The sequence below is a fragment of the Centroberyx affinis genome, unplaced genomic scaffold (genome assembly GCF_046629955.1).
Source record: "Centroberyx affinis isolate AG114_WGS23_722 - 3 ecotype Tasmania unplaced genomic scaffold, CSIRO-AGI_Caff_v1 ptg002106l_1, whole genome shotgun sequence".
Lineage (NCBI taxonomy): Eukaryota > Metazoa > Chordata > Actinopteri > Beryciformes > Berycidae > Centroberyx > Centroberyx affinis.
The window spans coordinates 6,073-29,012 of NW_027280431.1; the positions used below are offsets into that span (position 1 = coordinate 6,073).

Here is a 22,940-nt window from a genome sequence, read left to right on the forward strand (position 1 = left end):
TAGAAAATGATGCACAAGACATCTAGAGTTTTTTTTTTTTTTCAATTTGATGTAATGGAGCAGCCATAAAAAAAAAAAAATGGAGCCTTGGGTTTGAATATTTCTCTCAGTATCAGCAGCTGCAGCAGATACAGAACATGTTTGTGATGTTGTTGTACAGTATGGAAGAAATGTTGTTTTTCTCATTTTGAAGCTACTTAAGAGGAAATTTAAGGGGGAATTCAGCGTGCGAGGGGTTAAAACAAGAGACAATATCTTAAAACAAGCTGTACAGACCCACAGCGCTACCCACAGTGTTCAATTCAACTCAATGCCCCGAAGCATTAAGACATGGCAGTGGTGGAAGAAGTACTGAGATCTTTTACTGCAGTAAAAGTAGCAATACAACAATGTAAAGATACTCCATTACAAGTAAAAGTCCTGCATTCAAAATCTTACTGAAGTAAAAGTACATAAGTATTGGCAGCAAAATGTACTTAGAGTATCAAAGTAAACGTACTCATTATGCAAACTGTCCCCATTTAGAGAGTTATATTTTTCATAAATTATTGGAATATTAATACTGATTTATTGACATACATGTACATGTAAGCAGCATTTTAAAGTTGTCAACGTGAAGCTAATCTTAACAATTTAGCTTTACTTTTGGGTAGTCTAATCTATAACAATTCTATTTTATAGTTATTTTATAAAGATGATCAGATGTTTTAAATATAAAATATTGATCTGAAACGTAGCTAGTAACTATAGCTGTGATATAAATGTAATAGAGTAAAAAGTACAATATTTCCCTCTAAAATGTAGTGGAGTAAGTACAAAGTAGCATAAAATGGAAATACTCATAAAGTACAAGTACCTCAAAATTGTACTTTACTTGAGTACAGTACTTTCCACCACTGAGACATGGTTATCGGTTAAATAATTCCACTCACGTCACTTAGCCAGGCCACCACAGGAAACAACGTTACTTAACAGCTCTCAAATCTTATTACTGGTCTGAATGAACGCACCATGTAGAGACTTGTTGTAGAGATGGACATCACGTTTATGGCATCAACAGCTTCAGCAAAACCAGGAACACACTTGTTTTATTAACTTTGTACATCATCTAGTCACCTGAACTCTGCTGCCCTGTCTCTCTCACCACTGCAACATATTTATCTATAACGTTACAGTGAGTCAGTCAAACAAGAATAGACAGCTATATATTCCTTCACTCTCCGGAGCAAACTTTACACTGCAGTAACTTCAGTTACAAAGATGGATCATGAGAAAATGACACATCTATCTGTCTACAAGTTAAATTCACTTGAGCACATTGTTTTATCACATTGGGTTGAAAATAGGACAGAGGGTCAGATTAAACTGTCTGTGCCCGTCAACTGATTGTGTGTTTGTTTAATCAGAATCAGAATCAGCTTTATTGGCCAAGTATGTCCACATACAAGGAATTTGACTTTTCCGTTGCTCACGATGTACTTACACAGAATAAATATACAGCTAAAAACAAGGACAACACAATGGACAGAGGTAAACCTAAACATCTAACTACTATGTACAAATATGCATATATATATATAAAGAAAGTATAAAGTATGTGCCCTGGCTTCCCGGGTGAGTGGAGTTTTACCGTTTTGAAGCACTGTGATTGGCCCGAAGGTCCAAACACCGCCCAGCCGGAAAACTTTGGTCATAAAACGAACCGAGCCAGCAGTTTAAGCTCCTAAAACAGGTACAACCACCGGTACTGCTACTGTATTTATTTTGTCAGAACCACATCTCACTAAGCGTTACCTGACTGACTGACTGACTGAAAAAGCAAATCACTCCACCAGTCACTTGATTTGCATAGAAAACTTGCCTCATCCCACTGGCGTTTTTCCCTTGTTTGAAAAAGAAATATGATTTAAAGACTGAATACCAGACTAAATGACTTGTTATGATGGATGGTTTTTTGTAGTGAATTCATCAAAAGTTCACAGAAATCAGGTTTGCCTAATGTGTGCTGATGTACTTTGCATTTAGGGGCATTTTTTGTGCTCAAACTCCTGAAAATGTGCCACAGAACCAAGACACACACCAATAAGTTGTTTCAATATGTTGTTTCTGTTTTCTAACCGTACTTTCTGATATGTATTTATACTTTTACACTTTTGAAACATTATTTCTCCTCTTCTTTGGTCCTTCATGATGTTGGTTACCTGGCTTCTGTAATTGGCTGTTTTTTCATGAACCTGAGCTGTTCTGTTCAAAGCACTTGAATTTAATGAAATGCGCTATATAAAGGAGCTGTAAAAAATCTCCAAAATGAGCATTGATATATTAAAATCAAAAAGAACAGTGATGAAAGACCTGAGCTCACAAAAACAGAAGAGATGAAAGAGAGTTGGAGCTCAGCGGTTTCCTGTGTGGAGCGGCGGAGCGTCAAGCCTCGGTGTTTCTGTTTGGATCAATGTGAGGCGGCGAGGACGAGGTCATGTGACCCGACCGAGAGGTGACACCGGCCGAGAGGTGACACCGGCCGAGGGGTGACACCGGCCGACCCGCCGGCTCCGGCCGACCCGCCGGCTCCGGCCAGACAGTCGGCGCCGGGTCGCCCAGCGGGAGAGGGAGCGGCCCGCTGCCGAGACCCGAGCCAATCAGCACAGAGCGACGACTTGAGCCAATCAGCACAGAGCGAAAACCCGAGTCAATCAGCACAGAGCGAAGAGCTGGGCCAATCAGCACAGAGCGAAGAGCTGGGCCAATCAGCACAGAGCGTTCAGGACTCTCTTCAGGACACAGGGTGCACTTGTTATTCACACCGGGACGTTTGACGTAGGCGGTGTAGGCGGAGTTCACCACTACAATCAAGTGCAAAAAGCTTTTTACAACAACAATGCTTATTCCAGCAGCTGTGGTGTAAACACACAACATAACGCACATAACACACGGACAGAAAAGCATCAGAAGCTACATCACATCTTGCTGCTTGTGTTTTGTCTGGCTCTCTTTCTAACTCCAGTATCTCAGCCAATAGCAGAGCGCTGGTGATGTCACGGTCGTCGCCCGTTTTAATACCAAGTCCTGACTCCGCCCACCCCGGCCCGTTTCAGCATACACACCGCTGGCAATTACAAGTGGACTCATAGTTAGTGATGGGAATCCCGGCTCTTTGACGGGAGCCGGATCTCATGGCTCATCGTTCTTTTTTCTTTTTTTTAGGGGGCGGGGGTTACTAGGTTCATCTGCGAAATAATCACTAGGATAATGACAGGGTAAGATTTGGATCAGATTCAATCGTAGACATCCCACCAATATAATTTCATTTTGCATGTGTGGACTAGGTTTAGCACTTAATTACTCTTATTGCCAGACCTAATGTCAATGATCTGCACTGTAAACATTACACAAGGTGATGCCATCTCCCTCTGCTTTGTCAGTGAATTTACTACTTTGAATTTACCCTCTGTATGAAATGTGTTATGTAAATAAAGTTGCCTTGCCTTGAATGCAATTCATGGAACACTGAATATTAGAAAACCTTTTATTGGCACAATAAAAAAAAAAACAAGTATACCGAACTTTTGTGCAAAACAGATTTTAGTGCAAATCAGATAATCTGGTGTGTCAGGTTAAGTGGATTCAGGGCAGGCAGTGAAATTTGGGCACAGTGATAAAAGAACAGCTCACCAAGTCCGACTCGGCTCCCTTCGTTCAGACCAGAGAGCCGTTGAAAAGAATCGGATCGTTCGCTAACGTAACATCACTGACAGCTACTGGCCGCTCATAAAGTTGCTGGAAGTCACCAGATGATGTCATGTGCTAATTTGCATATCAATATATTTGCTACAGCTACACTGTGTAGCCTATGGGAAGCAAACCCTCTTTGGATTAGACAAGCTAATAGTGCAAATGTAAGTGCATCAGCTGTACTGATTTATCAGCTGAGTCGACACGTTAACATCGCTCCCACGGTCTGAACAAGTCACTGGATTTGTTGCTATTCACTTCTGAGAAATAAAGTCGCCAGGGGTCTGAAAAGCTCCTAAATCTACTGACAACACAGTGATTGGGGAACAGTGATTGTAGTTTTAGTTCTACAAACATTTCTCAGAGGCAGAAATAATCTGATTGGTTGAGTTAAACCTCAGTGGGCGGAGCCAAAGAACCACAGTTTTTCTGGTTAAGTAACATTAGACTGAAGCTCAGTGAAAAAGACAAGAGGTAAGAGAGGAGGAAGCTAATATTATGAAGCCTAGCGCTCTGCTGCTAACTGAAGAAATACAATCTATCATACTAAGTTATCTAGGTTAGCTAGTTAGCTAGCTGACCTTCAACATCATGAATGTCATGGTCAGGAATGTATGAAAAAAGAAGTAATTACCTTTTATTTGTTGTATTTAGATTTTGACCAGAGTTCCTTTGCTATTCAAGTTTGCCAGTTTGCTGAAAAACTGTGGTTCTTTGGCTCCGCCCACTGAGGTTTAACTAGGGCTGGGCGATATGGACAAAATCAAATATCACGATATTTTTGACCAAATACCTCGATATCGATATTGCGACAATACTGTAGGGATGACTACTGGTGCTTTCACAAAATATTTACACAATGAGATTTTTGATAAATAATCATCAGTAATGTGGATATAATGACTAAGTGGGTAAAGGCAAATAATAGAACAGCTAGAACAGTCTGGTAAGTTCAGAAAATGACATCACTTTACTGTAATGCAGCCTTTAAAACCAGGAAAAGACACTTATGCCATATCACCATATTACAATATCCAAAATCTAAGAAGATATCTAGTCTCATATCACGATATCGATATAATATCGATATATTTCCCAGCCCTAGGTTTAACTCAACCAATCAGATTGTTTCTGCCTCCTGTCTCTAATCTGCATGATGCTGCTACACCGGTTCAGTCTGTCAACCTGGATGTTTTGTGCTCAGTGTTTAGTCTCCTGTCCTCCGGTCCTGTTGGGTCCGGTCCTGTATCTGAAGTCTCCTCCGTGTGTCGTGTTCCTGTCCTGAAACGTGTCGGCGCTAATGAACCAGGTCAAGTCCCTTCTGCCCTGTTTTACCAGGCAAATTAAAGGCTTTGTGACTGTGATGGCGGTGAGATCAGCCTCCACCTCTCCCTCCCTCCCTCCCTCCCTCCCTCCCTCCCTCTGCTCTCTCCTCCCGCTCACTGTCTCTGGGTTTCTCCATCAGAAGACGAACAGTGTTTCAGAGGAGAGCCTCCGTCTCTCAGCACAGGAGGTCAGACCATGGAGACATCATTAAAAATAAGGAGACTTCCAGACAGCTTGGTAATTATCCTGACAGAGATTTATAGTAATAATGTAATCTGTGGCCGAAGCCTTTTGCTGCTTTGTCTCTAGATTTTATCCTGCCACACCTACCAGTAACGACAAGTCATATATTTATATAGAAATAAGTCTACTTCTAAAAAGGATGTTGTGCTCTGCTGACTGTATATGGTCATACAGGTTGAGAAAACACTTGTTTCCAGAACCCTCCGGTCAGGATGCTCAATAAATCCCATCTGTTTTGATTATTTTCAGTTAGAAACACAGTTTAGAGCCTGTGATCCTCTGCTGACTCCTTCCTCTGAAACCAGTCTGGTCTCTTTCTGCTCAGCCTGGCTGTTCAGCTCAGAGCCGGGGAGCAACACTTGGAAAAAAAAAATGCACTTAGCTCCTTCAATAATTGACTGAATTCAGCTGAGATCACACTTTGTGTTGATAAAGCAGCTTATCTTATGGGGTTTTGGGTTAAGTGTCAAGAAGACCTGGCAGACCTGGAGGACAGATTTCACTGGCTGCTTTCTGAAGCAATTTTATAGACACTACAATAGAAAATATGTCAATCTCTTATAGATTCATATTCAATCTTGATGTTTTTTCACCAAAAAATATGGAAATTCCACTTAACTTCAATGCAGATTGACTTAGAGTATTTCAGAAATGTTCTAGAAACAAGTGGAAATATGTCTTGAGCAGGCAGAATAAGGCAGATCTGCACTGATATATATATAAAAAAAATGACACTTGATTTAAGGAATTTCTTCAAATAAGTGAATCTGCATTGGGAGCAGGTGACATCACCTCTCCACACTGAGCGGGTTTTCCACTTATTTAAAGAAAAATCTGATTTTAAGACTCAGTTAGAGATAAAATGACTGAAATGTTAAGATGAATATTTCTGCAGTAAAATATTAGGGCGAGTGACTGGCAATCCCTGCTCTTCTGATCAAACCTATAGATCAGGGCAGGCGCTTCATTACCGCGGCAATTATTCCAGACCTGATTGGATATTGACGGTGTTCAGGTGAAACACTTGGAGAGGCTGAGCGGGTTTCTCGGGGAAACTCCTCGGCAGAACATGAGTCTTACCTGTCTTCGTCCCACTCCCTCTCCGCACCTCACGCCCTGTTAAACCATCGGAAGGCTGCTGCTACAATCCAGCTGTGAGCCTGCGGTCCGGAGACATTTGCGTCCTGCAGTTTGGTGGGGAAACGGGAGCGGCGGCTTTCCGAGAAACGAAGCCCTCCTTCTGGTCTCAGACACGGTGACTCGTCTTCTGAACCGTCGGCATGGACATTTCCTCCGCCGCTCAGCTGAGATCCCCCTCTATCCAAACCTCCTGCCTTTATCCCGGTATAGTCCAGGGTCGGTGGGATAAAATAGCTTTTTTTCTCGTCCTGACGGAGCGCCTCGGTGATCAGTCACATGGAAGATCACACAGTTTTATGAAAGATCTACAGCGTTAATTTCTCAAAGTGAACCGGTCCCGACCCGCAGATTCTGCCTCCAGTCTTCGCTCCGCTGCGTCCCTTCCCGGTCTAACCGCTCCGCTCGGTGCGCACTAACTTATGGAGACTCCGGAGCGCAGAGCGCAGCGCGCGCTCAGCAAGCTGCTGGGCGGTAACGCGTTACAGTAACCCGATTACTTTCCCCGGTGACGAGTGAGAGCGGAACCAATTCGGATTTCAGTGTCAGTAACGTTATAAAACGGCTGATCCAAAAGAAATGAGCCGTTACTTCTGTTATCAAACCCATTTAAATATCAGATGTGATTTTCCCATTATCAATTAGATGAGAATTGGCAGATATTGGAAATGGTCCGACATTACTATGAATTGATCAAGCTGAAAGATGACAGAAACATCGAACATCAGCGCTGTTTGCTTTCCTTCATCATTCACAGGAGATTCAATTGATTAAACTCTGATTTTCTAAGATAATAAAAGACGCAATCTCTAATTTTGGGGATGTAACGATGTAAAGTAGTGTAACGAAATACTGCTGCCAGGGCGCAATATGTAGCTACAGTAACACTGAAATGAGTAACGAGTAATTAGTAATGGATTACTTTCGTGTAACTGAGCCAAACAGTGACCATCTTGCATTCAAACAGATTCAGAGAAGCATCAAAAGCTTGAGTGTGCAGCTTCGTCTCATTTCCCATCAGTTATTCTTATTCCGAATTATAATCTTATTTTTTATACATATAAATCACGCTGTAATGACTTCGGTGTTGAACTGTGGAACTGGAGAGCTTCTGCTGCTGGTCCTCTTCCTCCAAAACTAGTCCAGTATTGCCATCATGTGGATCTTTTTTGTATTTCAGCAAACATTTTCCACCCAGAAGTGACATGAAACATTTAACATCTGGGAGTAAAAGAGTAAAAAAACTCTAAAACAAACATGTTAAATTGTTTCTTTCATGTAATATACTGTAATATTTCAAGAATATACTTTTTAATGAAGCAACTCTGCACTACACAAGAGCGTACAATTTGATCAAAAAGGTTTATTCCATGGTGAAAACATTCCTGCCACACACACCCCAACTCTTACTTTCACAATTGGCGAAATCCCATAGTATATAATGCATGTGGGGAGAAGAAAAAACAATCATCAAAAAAGTGACATAAGCACAAAGTGATTGGCTTTTGCAGTTCATTCAAAAAAAAAAAAAGGGAGAAAGGGAATGTGTTACCAAACGCCTCGAAAGAGTTCTACCTCCCAACTTCTCCTTTAAGCTCCATCCGTCAGGAGATAGAAACAGTTGATGCAGTTTGTTTTTTTTTTGAGGAAAATAAAGTCTTAATAAAGTCTTAAAGGCAATCTGGAGAGAGCGGGAGCGTCTCTGTTTGGGTCGGACTGAGCGAATCGTCCATGCGCTCCGGTTTTCCCGACGATTGTTCAAGCTGCGTCTGAAGGCATCGGCGGCTGTAGTAGTCGGTCGCGGGTCGGACTCGTTTTTTTTTTCCCCAGAGTTCCTCAGCACTCCTCTTTGATGTAGATTTGTTCGTCTGTGTCGGACTCCAGGTGCTCCAGCCGGTCCGTCTGTCCGTTCATGATCTCGTCGGGGGTTTTCATGAACCTGGAACAGACAAGGGAAGCGGTTCGGTCATGAGTGCGAGTCCTAGAACCAGAGGTGTGACCGAGTCAGCTTTGCTCGAGTGTCAAGTCAGTCTCAAGTCTTGAGGCACAAGTCTCAAGTCAAGGGCCAAGTCTAAATGTAGATTACCAAGTCAAGTGCAAGTCATTAACGTCAAATCTCAAGTCTAAATGTAGAACAGCAAGTCAAGTCAGAACAAATCAAGAGTCCAGTATCAATTTAATATCTTAAAGAAAACTAAATATCTAGGACTTTTCAATGCAATATGGATTTAATAGGATAAAAACTTGGTAAGAGCATCATGAGTTTGATTTCTATAATCAGTTTCAACTTCAATAAATTCAATCATTCCATACAAATTCAGAAAACAGAATTTAAATTCAGTCGTCTGCTGGAACAAATCTCATCACTTTCAATCTAAGTCATTTACACAAACACAAGATCTCAAGTCAAGACTTTAGAAACCTTTTCAAGTCATCAGAGTACAAGTCAGAGTCAAGTCCCAAGTCACCAGAACCCAAGTCAAGTCAAGTCTCAAGTCTTCTCTTCATGCATCAAGTCAAGTCTCAAGCTATTAAAAGTGTGACTTGAGTCTGACTGGAGTCCAAATCATGTGACTCGAGTCCCTATCTCTGCCTATAACTGAGAGCAAAAGTGTTTCTTAAAAAAGTTCTTTAAAGGAAAAATCCACTTTCAGAAATCATCAGTTTGTGATGTTCAATTAATTCCAGGAGTTATTTAGTGATGAAGTGTCGTAATTTACTTTTCTGGTGAACCCACTTTCCCTCAACCTGCCTCGTCTACTTCTACTGCAGTTAGTGATTTACTACATTTCCCAGAATGCCTTTCAACAAGCTCCAGAAAAGAGCCGTTAATGTATTGTTTTCAATTAAAAGGTCAGCGTCTGTGCAACTGAACATCCTGAAAGTGCGATCATTCAGTTGTGGGTTTTACGAGTCTCTGATCGCAGCTGCTTCCCTTCCTCAACCTCAACCTGTCTCTCTGCTGCAGTGCATTCTGGTCTCTCTCCTGCTCCTGTGGGTGGAGAAACTGGTCTCTCTCCTCTTCTCTGATGGATCTCTCCCTGTATGATTGTTGAACGTCTCTCGGTGCAAGATGGCGGCTCGAGAAAGAAGCCCTCGCTCTTTGATTCTGAGGGACTGACACCAAAACCTGACGTTTACCGCTGAGGTTTTACATCCTGAAACATTTTCTCATATCAAACTCCACTGGAGCTGCTGAGCAGAACATCAGTAGCTGATATTTTTTTAACAGTGTTTCAGGGCTTCAGGGGGATTTTTAGCTGATGTACCTGAACAGGAGTCTTTGTCCCGGCTCTTTCCTGATAATGTTCAGTTTGTAGTAGTGTCTCAGTGCTCGCGACATCTTCTCGTACGTCATATTGGTCCTGTTCTGTGAGAGGGAATAGAACAAGAGTGTCATTAGTAATAATAATAATGATGATAATAATAATAATAATAATAATAATAATAATATATGATGCTTTATTGACCTCCAATGGGAAAATTCTCTTTTCTCGAACACAAATACAAATCTTTATTGTCCACAATGTGGAAATTTGCCTTTGGCTTCACCGTAAAAAAGACATGACATAACAAATTATACATACAACAATACATGCATCAAGCAGAAAATAAATACAGTAAATAAATAAATAAAAATAGTGAGCAAAACTGCAATAAAAGTCTCAGGAGCAGCCACCTGTATCTGCCAACCTACATTACCTAGTTTCATTTCGGACCTTAATCACACTCAAGGGCGTTGTTTGTGTTGAAAAGTGGTGAGGACATAAGGGCTCAGATGAAAAAACATTTTTTAAATGGTCTTCAACATATGCAATTTTAGGCAATGTAATGGGGGGATCGGTATGAGGTCAGAGTAGATAATTATTGCGAGGAAAAAAATTGCATAACGGCGCATCAACAGGGCAAAGCCTAGGCTACTACAGAGTCGACAATAGGAAAATACTCAGCATAAAACACACAACAACATCGACCGCACAGTGCAGTCATCCATATGCATCACATCCAGCTGCAACACAAGTCAAGAATTTGTTAAAGTTACTGATCGGCACATGCATGTTTTTGGGTCATTTTAGAATCAGTAGGCTAGGGGGGATTTTTTTTATTTTTTTAGCTTATGTTACTTTTTTTGGATGATGCGCATTTGTTTCTTCTATATTTACATTGCATTGTATGTTTTCTTATTGTGCAAATAAACCTTTCTCAAAGCATTCTCATTTGTTAGTTAACATTTCTTGGCGCAAGCTACTTTTCAGAATATTTTTAACAAATTATGCTTTTAAAAAGTGATGGGGACAAAATCAGCCATTTCAAAAAGTGGTGGGGACATGTCCCCAGCGTCCCCAGTGTAAATGACACCTATGATCACACTTGGGACAAAAGATTTCTTGTCTTATATTCTTACAAAACATCGAAATTCAATATATCTCAATACAAAAATGTGCCAATCCGTATGTTGTGTCAGGAACATGAATGGTGATATCAGCTCCATGTTATTCTGCTGTCAGGAACATGAATGGTGATATCAGCTCCATGTTATTCTGCTGTAGTAATCACTAATGAGACTCTTGACCATCACAGTTTCACAAGCTCTCCATCCAAATTATATTATTGTCACTTTGAAATGACGTTTTTAAATTGTTGTTTACATTCTAGCAGCCAATGGCATCGCTGGAAAGATTTGAGTCTCAGAAATAAACAGAATTCTGCACAGTCAGACTTTGTTGTCACTGAACTTTTATTGATCACATCGTATCCTGGTTGTATTGGATCTTGAACCTCAGATCACGTATCTAAGGACTTGTTGAAGGACGGTTTCCCCAACATGGCGTCCCAGCAGAAAGTGTGTGTTTACCTTGTGGTTGCCCCAGAGCCTGGCCAGGCCGTTGGGGTCCATGATGCGGAAGACTTTGCTCTCTGGATCCTCCCAGCGGATGTAGTTCTCGTACCGGCTGTCTGACAGGAGCTGGTAGACGTAATCCCACAGCAGCCTGCAGTCTGCCAGACAGGAAATCGGATACATCAGTCACTATAGTGATCAATTCAGATACATCAGTTACTAGTGATTGGTTCAGATACATCAGTCACTATAGTGATCAATTCAGATACGTCAGTCACTATAGTGATCGGTTCAGATACGTCAGTCACTAGTGATTGGTTCAGATACGTCAGTCACTAGTGATCGGTTCAGATACGTCGGTCACTAGTGATTGATTCAAATACGTCGGTCACTATAGTGATTGGTTCAGATACGTCGGTCACTATAGTGATCAATTCAGATACGTCGGTCACTATAGTGATCAATTCAGATACGTCAGTCACTATAGTGAGCAATTCAGATACATCAGTCACTATAGTGATCGGTTCAGATACGTCAGTCACTATAGTGAGCAATTCAGATACATCAGTCACTATAGTGATTGGTTCAGATACGTCGGTCACTAGTGATTGGTTCGGGGAAAATCAGCCCCCCCACACAGAAAACGGCTAACGAGGAGGAAATCTCAGCTGAATAATGGAGTGGAACCAGATGGACGTTCAGGCTGAAGATCAGACTAGCACAGCAGCTTTAACCTTTAACCTCATCAGGACTAAAGCTCACCTGCTATCCGCCCGATGGGCATGGTCTGCTCCTCTGGAGGAGAGACAGGCATGATGACGTGGTTCCTGTAGAGCGCCTCCTCCTGCTGCAGCAGGTGCTGCTGCTGCAGCGCCAGCTGATGGTGCGGGTGGACTTTCCCCTCGCGCCCGTTCTCCAGCGACGGCTGGGCCGGCGGCGCCCCCCGGCCGTGCCTGAAGTCCCCGGCGGCCCCCCCGCCGCTCCGGCCGGGGCTGAGCAGCAGAGGGTGCATGATGGCGCTGGGCATGAGCTGGATGACGCGCGGCGGGACGGGCTCCTGGCCCCCGGGGCTGCCGGGGCACGGCGCCTCTCGCGCCGCGGCGCAGTGGCCGTTCGGGGCGGCCGGAGACACGGACAGAGGGTACATGTCGTCCGGCAGGTGGTGGTTGGAGTCGGGCAGCTGGGAGGACGCCTGCAGCGGGTCCTCGTTGCCCGGCCGGGGGTGGTTGGGCTCTGGAGGGGAGCGGCGGGGGGCCGGGTGGTGGGGCGAGCGGGAGCGGTGCCGCAGCTCGATGGTTGGCGGGTGCTGGGGGAGGGACTCCGTACCACGTGGGGCCCGCCGTACCGTTTCTGACAGGACAAACATACGCCATGTTATACATATATATCTGAAATATACAACTTTTTATACATTGAAACAATAAATAAATAGGATATTTTCTACATTATCAAGAGTGTGTTCAGGCCCAAATCCCCCTGTTTGCCTAAATTGGCTTTTCAAATGATGTTTTGGACATTGTGGGACATAAAACCATTTCCTGTGGGTGTGCCTAGTGGGCGGGGCCAGAGGTGAGCTGATTGTGGCAATCAAGGTGCGGCTAGCGGCCGCAGAGCAGGAAGTCACAACAACAATAACAAGCAAACATGCAGCTGGCAACACCGGTTTTGGACACGGTGAACACTGGTGTTGCTTTTCCACACCGGTTCCACCTGGAGGAGATGAAACTCCTGGACATCAGACTATGTGACGAGCTAGCGGTACAGATCTGTCTGTCAGGCATCCAGGTAGTAAAATGTCCAAAAAAATACAAACAAAATCCACTGGATGAGCTGAAGACATTTTGCCACTCAGAGGTTTCCTCAGTTTTTAGGTCCAGTAGATTTTGGTTTTATTTTTTTGGACATTACCCCACAGAGTTCGTCAGACAGCACAACAAGATGAGGGACGAGTGGGACGTCCTGCTGGATCAGTTGGCAAATGGACCTTTGTCACATCTCTCTCTTATGTCAACTATCCAATGGAGCAGAAACGGCAAAAAAAAAAAATAATATAATAAAATAAAATATAATAAAAAATAATAATAATAACTTTATTTATACAGCACCTTTAAAAATAGAGTTTACAAAGTGCTTTGACAGTCAAAATAAAAGCAGAATACACAAAATGAATTTTAAAAAAATAATGGAACAATGAGAAACAGGAATTAAGTGATGAGTGAACTGTGGAGGAAGAGGGCAGGACCTGAAATACTTTGCTGACTCAAGGCAAAAATTTGCATATTAAATATTTTTCCAAGTACCATTGCTGTTATTCACCTAACTGTGCTGTGATTTGTCCTCACTGCCAGTAAATTCTACACTGCTCATTACTGTAAACTCCCTGGATCTGTGGACCTTTAACACACAGGAAAAACCACTAGGTGTCACTGAAGTCCAATAGAAAATCTGCTCATTCTGATCATGTAATCTGAGAAGAGTCTGAGGCAGATGTCTTTGTTTGGGTTTGGAAGAAGCATCTTAAACCTAATGGTACACTGCAGAGGAGTCAACTTTGCTCGAGTGCCAAGTCAGTCTCAAGTCTTTAGGCACAAGTCTCAAGTCAAGTCCCAAGTCTAAATGTAGATTACCAAGTCAAGTCGATGTCATTAAAGTCAAGTCTCAAGTCTAAATGTAGAACAGCAAGTCAAGTCAGAACAAATCAAGAGTCCAGTATCAATTTAATATCTTAAAGAAAACTAAATATCTAGGACTTTTCAATGCAATATGGTTTTAATAGGATAAAAACTTGGTAAGAGCATCATGAGTTTGATTTCTAGAATCAGTTTCAACTTCAATAAATTCAATCATTCCATACAAATTCAGAAAACAGAATTTAAATTCATTTACACAAACACAAGATCTCAAGTCAGAGAGTCAAGTCCCAAGTCACCAGAACCCAAGTCCAGTCAAGTCTCAAGTCTTATCTTCATTCATATCTTGACACTTTTCTACTTTTAAGTGTCAGTTCCTACTTTTTGACTCGGTCTGCTTCCTTCATTCACAGCAGGTGGATTGTAAAAAAAAAAAAAACCAAACACGTTTTCTAATTCCCGTCTATAAACTGTCTCTCAAAACAAGGAAGACAGGGGCAGCAGTACGAGTCGTTATCGGCCGGCCGATCACTTCCCCTGCAGTAAACCCCGGGGCAGATAAGGCCGTCCTGTAACGCCGCTTGTTTAAATAAAGCAGCGTTTCCTTGTGGAACAGGTTCAACTGTCAACATGTGACATGTGGAGTGTGCAGCTCGCCGCTCGGCCACGCTCGATTCTCGCTGTGTCATGTTTCTCCAGATCAGAGCCAGAAAACGGTCTCGGGTATTTTCACCGAGCGTCAAGGTTACTTCCCTGATGAGACGGATGCCAAGTGAGGAATGTTTCTACTGTTGAAGCTACAAAGAGACGAGCCCTGCTTGATTTATTGACAAGAAGTGTACTCTGCCCTTTAATGTCTTTCGCAACAAACAAAAAGATTATCTTAAAGAGATAATCTGCAAAGAGTCGATTCTGGATTCCACCACGCCGATCCTGAGAATCGATTCTACTAGTAAACAGAATCATCTGCGAACTCAACTCCAAACTCTGGAATCAAAGAAATTATTTTAAAACAAATTTGTAATTGAATTCATTGTGATTTTGGCCTGTCTATACTAATCTGTGTTCAATTGCCTCGGTCTGATCTATTTCACAAGAAGTGAAATACATCACTGTTTGATTGACAGGTGATCTCTCAGTTTAGTGCCAAAGATGGAGACTAAAGAAAAACAACCAACAACAATCTCGAGGATTACAACTTTAAATCAGTTTGGGTCAAACACGTTAAATTGAATTAACTGCTAGAACAAAATCTCCCCTAAAAATTATATGAAATCTTCCTCAACAACTTGACTTATTAATGAAACTGTCTCTCCATCATTGCCTGATGAATCCTGAAAATATACAGTACTGTGCAAAAGTCTTGGGCATATGTCAAAGAAATCCATGAAGCGAAGATGCTTTCAAAACTAATGAAATGAAAAGTTTCTGAATATCAAAAATTTACAATAAACAGCAGTCTACTGACACACTAATGCAGAAAACAAATAAACATCTAAGACTTCTAAGAAATTTATATAAAAAAATCTCTCGTCTCTTTCTCTCCATCTCCTCCTTTGTGATCGGTATAGATTTGATAGGGAAATCGATAAGGGATAATGGCTTTTACCTGGATTCACCTCATTATTGTACTTTGTGTTTTTCTCCCCAGACTGACCTTCAAGTTTGAGGTGCTGCAGCGCGCTCTCCGGCAGCGAGTGGAAGGAGTTCCCGGGGAAGTAGGCGGAGGGATACGAGACGTGGGGCTTCCTCTGCTTCAGGATGTGCTGCAGCAGCTCGTACAGGACGTCCCCTGCACAGACACAGAGGTCAGAGGTCACCGCACGGCTCCCAGTAGCATTTAACCCCCGGCAGAAAAAAAAGGGAAATTAGGTTAGGAGTCAGGTTCAACCTACAAAGACATGAACGGCTCTCTGCTTCCCAGGCAGCAGGGAAAAACTGGAAGATACACTGAACATTTACAGAATATTTACAGAATATATATATATACTATACACACCACCAGTCAATAGTCTGGACCAACCTGACTGAATGTTCTGTGTTCTTCATTCTCTTAAAGACATTTTGATCTAAAGTCTTCTGCTTAAAGGCTTGAAATGAGTTTCTTAGACAAATATAAATAGTGAAGTTGATCCTATGTATGAATTTCTTTCCAAAGCCTTTGCCTTTCCATCAAGGCAAAGAATCTAAAATATAAAATAGTTTTGATTTGTTTAACACTTTTTTTTGGTCGCTGCATAATTCCATTTGTGTTATTTCATAGTTTTGAGTCTTTACTGTTATTCTAACATGTGAAAAACAGTAAAAATAAAGAAAAATGTGGTGTGTCCAAACTTTTGACTGGTAGTGTATATACGGATAGTGATGGGACGATACTCTCAGAATACGATCCGATACGCGATATGAGATTCAGAATTCAATAAAACCACAATGCGATGTAATAAATTAAAGTTCAACAACAACAAATCCTGACTGTATTATGTTTATTTTTGAGACACAAATCTTTCCAGCGATCGTAAAACAACAATTTAAAAATGTCATTACAATGTGCAAATCCATACAATTTGGATGGAGCGCTTGTGAAACTGTAGGAAATAGGAACTACCGTATTTCCTCTAATAGTGGCTGGTAGTCAATTAAAAGCCGGGTCTCCGATGATGTCCGGGGCCGTGGTCGACACGAACAAATAAAGGCCGGCCCCAAATACAGGCCGGGGAAAAAAACAAAGGAAAAATCAACGGTGGATACCGGTAAACTCCTGGTGCCTGTTATATAATGTAACTGTAGTTTGTAGTAACGTACAAGTGCCACAAGATGGCAGTATGTCACAAGACGGCTCGGCCGGCGGAAGTCTCTGGAGCGTGCCGTCGTCGATTACCGTAATTATCGGTAATGCGTCGCAGTAACAAAAAAACGGCTACCTAACGAACCCCAACAGAAGCAGATCAGAAAACAAGGAGGCTTTGTATTAAAATATGAGCAAATATACTTATCAAACAGAGGGAATTAGAAATAAAGGCCTGTCTCTAATATAAGCTTCCAATAAAGGCCTGGTGCCCTCTGCAGCTGAGGTAAATAAAGGCCCGGGCCAATATTAGAGGAAATACGGTAATCCCTAAAAAACACTTAACTGTCCCATCCATGTCTTTTCACTTAGCAGGACAGCAGCTCAGTTCAAACTCAGTTTGACACTGTAAAATTTGGATTTTAAAACAAGTAAAAATCAAAAAATCGAAATGTAAACTCGCAGACGCAGACAGAAGTGAATGTGTCTGTAACTCTACATGACGCCGCAGTTCTCCTTTAAGTCCTCATACAGCAGCCTCCAGGCACCAAGCCCCGAGCGGGACGTTTACTCGTATGATTAACAGCTGTTTGTTTTACTTTCACACCGACAAGCCGCCGCTTCACGGGACCTGGAGGGGGAAAACACTCGCTCCGTTAACCAGTAACTTCACGGTTAAGTGATCCTGACTGACTGCAACACACACTCATCACACATTATCTTTAAAATGTTTTCTTAAAGGCTTCACCATCACAGCAACGAGGAAATGATTCTCATGAAGGAAGTGATGGTGCACACACACACACACACACACACACACACACACACACACACACTCTCATGCACACACACACAGACACAAACACACCCCTTTCGGTTCTCACTTTCTTGTCCTGTAGCTTCAAGTTTTGCTGTGGGGAAAATTCCCAACTCCTGATGCATTAAACCTGACTCAGATTCTATATTAAAAAGATTTAAAAAAAAAAACAACTTCTATGTTCACGATACATGTTTATCGTTAGGAATCACAATCACCTGGAAACCGAACGAACACAAACAAGCCTCCACGCCTCGTCAGTTGGCCATAAACGGATAATGAAACACCTTTTTTGGCATTAAATGAGTCTCATTCAGCTCATTCAGGCCTAAACAAGCAACTTGAGGTCAAAAGAGATCCCAAGAAATAAAGAGAGACATGGCCTGTTGTTATTTCAAAGCAAACTGCTACAAAGGAAAATATGTCACACGGCAAAAAGTGATGGAAACAAAACCCTAATAATTCCCAAAAGACGAAACGCACACAGCGAGAGCCAGGAAATCTGCTCGGTTCCCTAAAATGACGTCGTCTCCGAGGCCGAGGCGGCTGACAGCAACACAGACCCAAACAGAGCTGGGCCAGCTGTATAAAGATAGACCTGGTCTTAGACTTAAATGTGACCTTAAGTCAAACTTGCTATAGACACTTACAGTATATTTACCTGTTTATACTACTTCTGGGTTGTTGTAGATCTCTAATGTTTCTGTCTCTAAAGACTCTCTCTCTTCTTCAGGCTCTTTCCAAAAACCAAAGATTTGCCATGTTTTATGAAACAGCTTCAGTATTTAAACTTCCCACGCTGACAGTTAGGCCGACTTGTTGCCATAGCAACAAAGTTCTTAACTCAAGATTAGCCAGGGGGAAGGTGGCTAACTTTCCTACCTCAAAATAAGTCAGTCGTAATATTTAAGTAACAGACAGTCTTAATTAGTCTAGTCCAGTGGTTCTCAACGTGGGGTACGGGGACCACCAGGGGTCCTTGAGGGAGTTCCAGGGGGTCCCCAGCAAATTGATGAATTGTTACCCTTCAGCATTTCATTTACAAGAAGTTAGAGAATGTAGAAGAATGACTGTTTTGATCATAGTGTCTCTGTTATCTCTCTACCTACAATACAGACAGTCATGGAATTCTGGACAAAATCATATCTAACAGTAAAAATATTCTCAGATTTGGGTCCGAGAGACAAAATCTCATCAAAAAGGGGTCCACGGCCCTAATGTGGACTCAACTAGGCATCCTTGATATGAAAAAGGTTGAGAATCACTGGTCTAGTCCAACCTGAGAATCTAAGACCAGTCTAACGCTTGGACTAGTCTTAAACTAGCTTTATGCAACTGGATCCTGGTCTTAGATTCTCAGGTTGGACTCGGCTAATTAAGACTGTCTGCCACCTAAATATTAAGACTGACTTATTTTGAGGTAGGAAAGATAGCCACCTTCCCCCTGGCTAATCTTGAGTTAAGAATTTTGTTGCTATGGCAACGAGTCGGCCTAACTGTCAGAGTGTGAAGTTTAAATACTGAAGCCGTTTCATAAAAGATTGTGCATCTTTGGTTTTTGGAAAGAGCCTGAAGAAGAGAATGAGACAGAAACAACACATTAGAGATCTACAACAATCAAGAAGTAGTAGGAACAGGTAAATATACTGTAAGTGTCTATAGCAAGTTTGACTTAAGGTCACATTTAAGTCTAAGACCAGGTCTATCTTTATACAACTGGCCCCAGGCAGCAGGCAGCAGGCGGAGCGATCACAACAGTTATTGAAATGTAATTAATCAGCATCAGCTTTACCCCCTGCCGACTGATATTTCACTTTTAGATTAAAAACAGATCAAGAACCTGAGCTGCAGATCAACCTGTGATGCATGAAGCCGTCATGCAACATATTTCTAATGTGACGGATCAGCTGTCACATCACAAAACAACTGAAAACAACTAATAGAAAGATGTGTGATGCTTATGACTGGGTTCTACAGTTAAAATACACATTCAAATCCTCATTTTTCATTGTAAAAATTCCAGATTTTTGCCATTTTCTTGAAGATTTTGCTCGGTGTTGAAACTGAAGCATCGCTCTACAACTGCGGATTATTCTTCAAAACAAATATGAATGTGAAATCATAATCTGAGGATCTATGACTGGAGGGAACGTGGGAAATATCATGTGAATCGATACAGAACAACCTCTGCTGCATCATTTTTGTCCGAGTTTTTGTCCGATTCCCACAGTTTTCCAGACCTGGAAATGACCAAATATATTTCCCAGACGTTTCCAGACCTGAGCAGGATTTATGTCACTGCCTTATCTTTATATTTCATATTCCCATTCACTCATTATTATCCCATTATTATCCCAAACCGCACCAGAAGACACTGACTGAACATGTGCGGTGAACAGTAAACACATTCTGACATCAGATCTGGGTTTTTTTTGTTTTTTTTTTATGACCAATTCCCCATTCCCCCTCTCAGGCTTCTTCAAAATAAAAATAAAAAATAAATAAATAAATTTAGATGTACAAGTTTTGTGTATGTGAGTGTCAAGCTATCAACAGTATAACATTGTTTGGCCTATTATCTATAAAACATCTATAGTAAAACATTTACATAATTAAGCTGGGTTAATTAAGTAGTAAATGTATAACTGTAGTACACAGTCCATGGGAATAGATATCGGTAACATATTAAGATCATCCTAGGTATTACTTATTGACAGAAACACGGTAAAGTACAACAACAATAAAGGCAAAATAAATAAATATAAAAAAAAAAAAGGAAGAAGGGGGGTATAATAATGCAAAGTATTTCATATACATGCACACATCAGATCTGTTTTTATTCTAAAATGCAAATCCATCCCTCTGCCTGTATGCCGTGTGGAAAATGCTTTGCGTATTATTTTTTAATGCGTGCGCTCGCTCCCCGTGCGTCTGGCCCCTGGTGTTGCCGGGGCGACAGTTGAGGTCGGTTTGCACTTCCTGATCAACCGTCTCCTACTTCCTCTACCAGACGACAAAAGGCAGCAGCCTCACCGCAGCAGCTGCCTGACGCTCCGCTCAGCTTATTGATTATCACTGTACAGGGCGCGGTGCTGCCGTAAACACATCGATTCAGACCCTGCGGCGGGCGAGGCTTGTATGTATATAAATAAAAACACTCTTCATATCCGTTTGAATCACAAAGAGCCGCCGCAACAGAGGAGAGTCTCTTCCCCGATAACCGAGACGCCGGAGATGAAATTGTGCTGTCGGTGTGGTCACTGCTTTCTCACAGATGTTCATTTATCAAGTATTTTTACAACTGTGACTCATCCACTAGGGCTGCAACCCTAACGATTATTGTCATTATCGATTATTTTTTTCGATTAATCGATCAGTCATTTAGTCTATAAAGTGTCAAAAATAATGAGAAATGCCCATCTCAGTTCCCGGAGTCCAAAGTGATTCTTCAGTCTGACCAGCAGCCAAAAAAACCCACAAAGGATTCATTTAATAATGAGATGAAACAGAGAAAAGCAGCAAATCTTAAGTGTTTGTGAAGCTGCAACCAGCAAATGTTTGGTGTTTTTACTCAGAAATGACAAAAGTTATTAATAGAAAATCAAAATTGTAATCTATTATGTTTATGTCGATCCACTCATCGTTTCAGCACTGTCCGTTTTACCGTTTCATTTTGTGCAATCAAGCCATTTTGTGATTTTTCTTCCTAATGTTACATGTCTTATTCAGGTTTCCCACTGCAGTCCAGGTGTTAAATTCCAAGGCTTTTCCATGACTTTCCATAACATAAAGTCGGAGCATTTTCCAAGACCCCAAAAACTCTTCTTCCTTACTGGTTTTGTTAACGTTGTTTCCCAGTCTGGTTTCCCCTCCAGTCGGGCTGAAAACACGTGAGACGAGCTGGACAACACATCCTGTAAAGTGATCCAACTGCAAAATTCCCAGATATTCCCCCGAATTCTTCAACAGAGAATTCACCCGATTCCCCAGCTTCCCCCCCGTCTGGAATTTGTGGTTTCTTGGATAAATAGCTTTCATATATGTGGCTGAAATATGAACAGCACATCTACTGTCACAGTAATCCTACAGAATGATGTAAGAAATAGAAATGGGTCTTCTTCGCTTTTGGAGGCCTATGGAAGAATTCATGTAATTTTTGGTTTTTTTTATGTGAATATGTTTTGATTTGTAGAAGTAAAACATGAAGAATAACTGGTAACACTTTACAATAAGGGTCACTAAGGTAAGGGTTAGTTAATGCTTAATAAGCATTAACTAACCCTTAATTAACAGTTAACTAATGTGTCTGGTAATCATTTACTAATGGTGTTCATGTTAACTAAGATATTAATTTCTACATTATTTAATAGTTATCTTTATAAACTATTAAATAATGTATAAATTAATACCTTAGTTCAGTGGTTCTCAAAGTGGGGTCTGGGGACCCCCAGGGGTCCTTGAGGGGGTTCCAGGGGGTCCCCAGCAAAAAGGGGAATCATTTATTTTCACTATAAGTCCATCCATAAGTAACACAATGACAAAATGTATGATTATTTTGGTGATGGGTTTCATACACTTTCTGTAATAAAACATCTAAAAGCAAAAATCTTATCAGATGGGGGACCCTGGGACAAAATCTTATCAAGTGGGGGTCCTGGTCTAATTTGTGTCAGTTTAGGGGTCCTTGACGTGAAAAGGTTTGAGAACCACTGTCTTAGTTAACATGAACACCATTAGTAAATTACACAATAGCTAACTTTTAATTAAGGGTTAGTTAATGCTTACTTAGTGACCCTTATTGTAAAGTGTTACCGAATAAATGTAAAATAAATCAATCAAGGTAACGTTTTGAGAGTGTGGAATTTCCAGGAACTTCCACGACTTATTCTGAGACGAAAATGAGGAAGAGGAGGAGGAGGAGGAGGAGGAGGAGGAGGAGGAGGAAAAGGAGGAAGAGTGTACCGGAGTGGGGGGAGCGGTAGCGGAAGTCCTCCTTGGTGAGCAGCAGCAGCGCCTTGCCGTTCATCTGGAAGGATCCGCTGGTGATCGGCCTCAGGGCGAACTCCCGCTCCGCCCAGCGCAGCCACTGGGCCACGTCCTCCCGGCTCCAGAACACCGGCTGCAACCCTGCACCGAGGAAAAGAGAGGAGAAGAAGAAGAGGAGGAAAGAGGAGAGGGAGGAGAAGAGGGGGCAGAAAGGAGGGGGGGAAGCGGGGAATGGGTTTGGAGAAGAAGCAGCAAAACAGAAAGGAAGAAAGACGGATGAGATCAGTGGTGAAGAAGAAGAAGAAGAAGAAGTGAGATGGGGGGGTTGGGGAGAGGAAGGAAGGAAGAAAGGAGGAAAGACAGGAAGGAGGGGAGGGGAGGGGAGGGGTGGAGAGGAAAGGAGAGGAGGAGGGAAGCGGGAGGGGAGGGGGGGGGGGGAGAGGA

The 22,940-nt window shown here is 41.9% G+C and overlaps 1 protein-coding gene across 1 annotated transcript; it reads right to left on the reverse strand.

The window, feature by feature from the left end:
* Window positions 1-7,731: 7,731 nt before the first annotated feature.
* LOC139654553 (transcription factor ETV6-like) lies at window positions 7,732-22,631 on the reverse strand. The gene is made up of 6 exons (XM_071531660.1): window positions 22,473-22,631; window positions 15,566-15,700; window positions 12,041-12,628; window positions 11,294-11,436; window positions 9,708-9,808; window positions 7,732-8,377 (listed from the first exon to the last, which is right to left on the reverse strand). The coding sequence occupies exons 1-6, from the start codon at window positions 22,534-22,536 to the stop codon at window positions 8,275-8,277; spliced, it is 1,134 nt and encodes a 377-aa protein (XP_071387761.1). The 5' UTR covers window positions 22,537-22,631; the 3' UTR covers window positions 7,732-8,274.
* Between the last annotated feature and the right edge of the window lie 309 nt (window positions 22,632-22,940).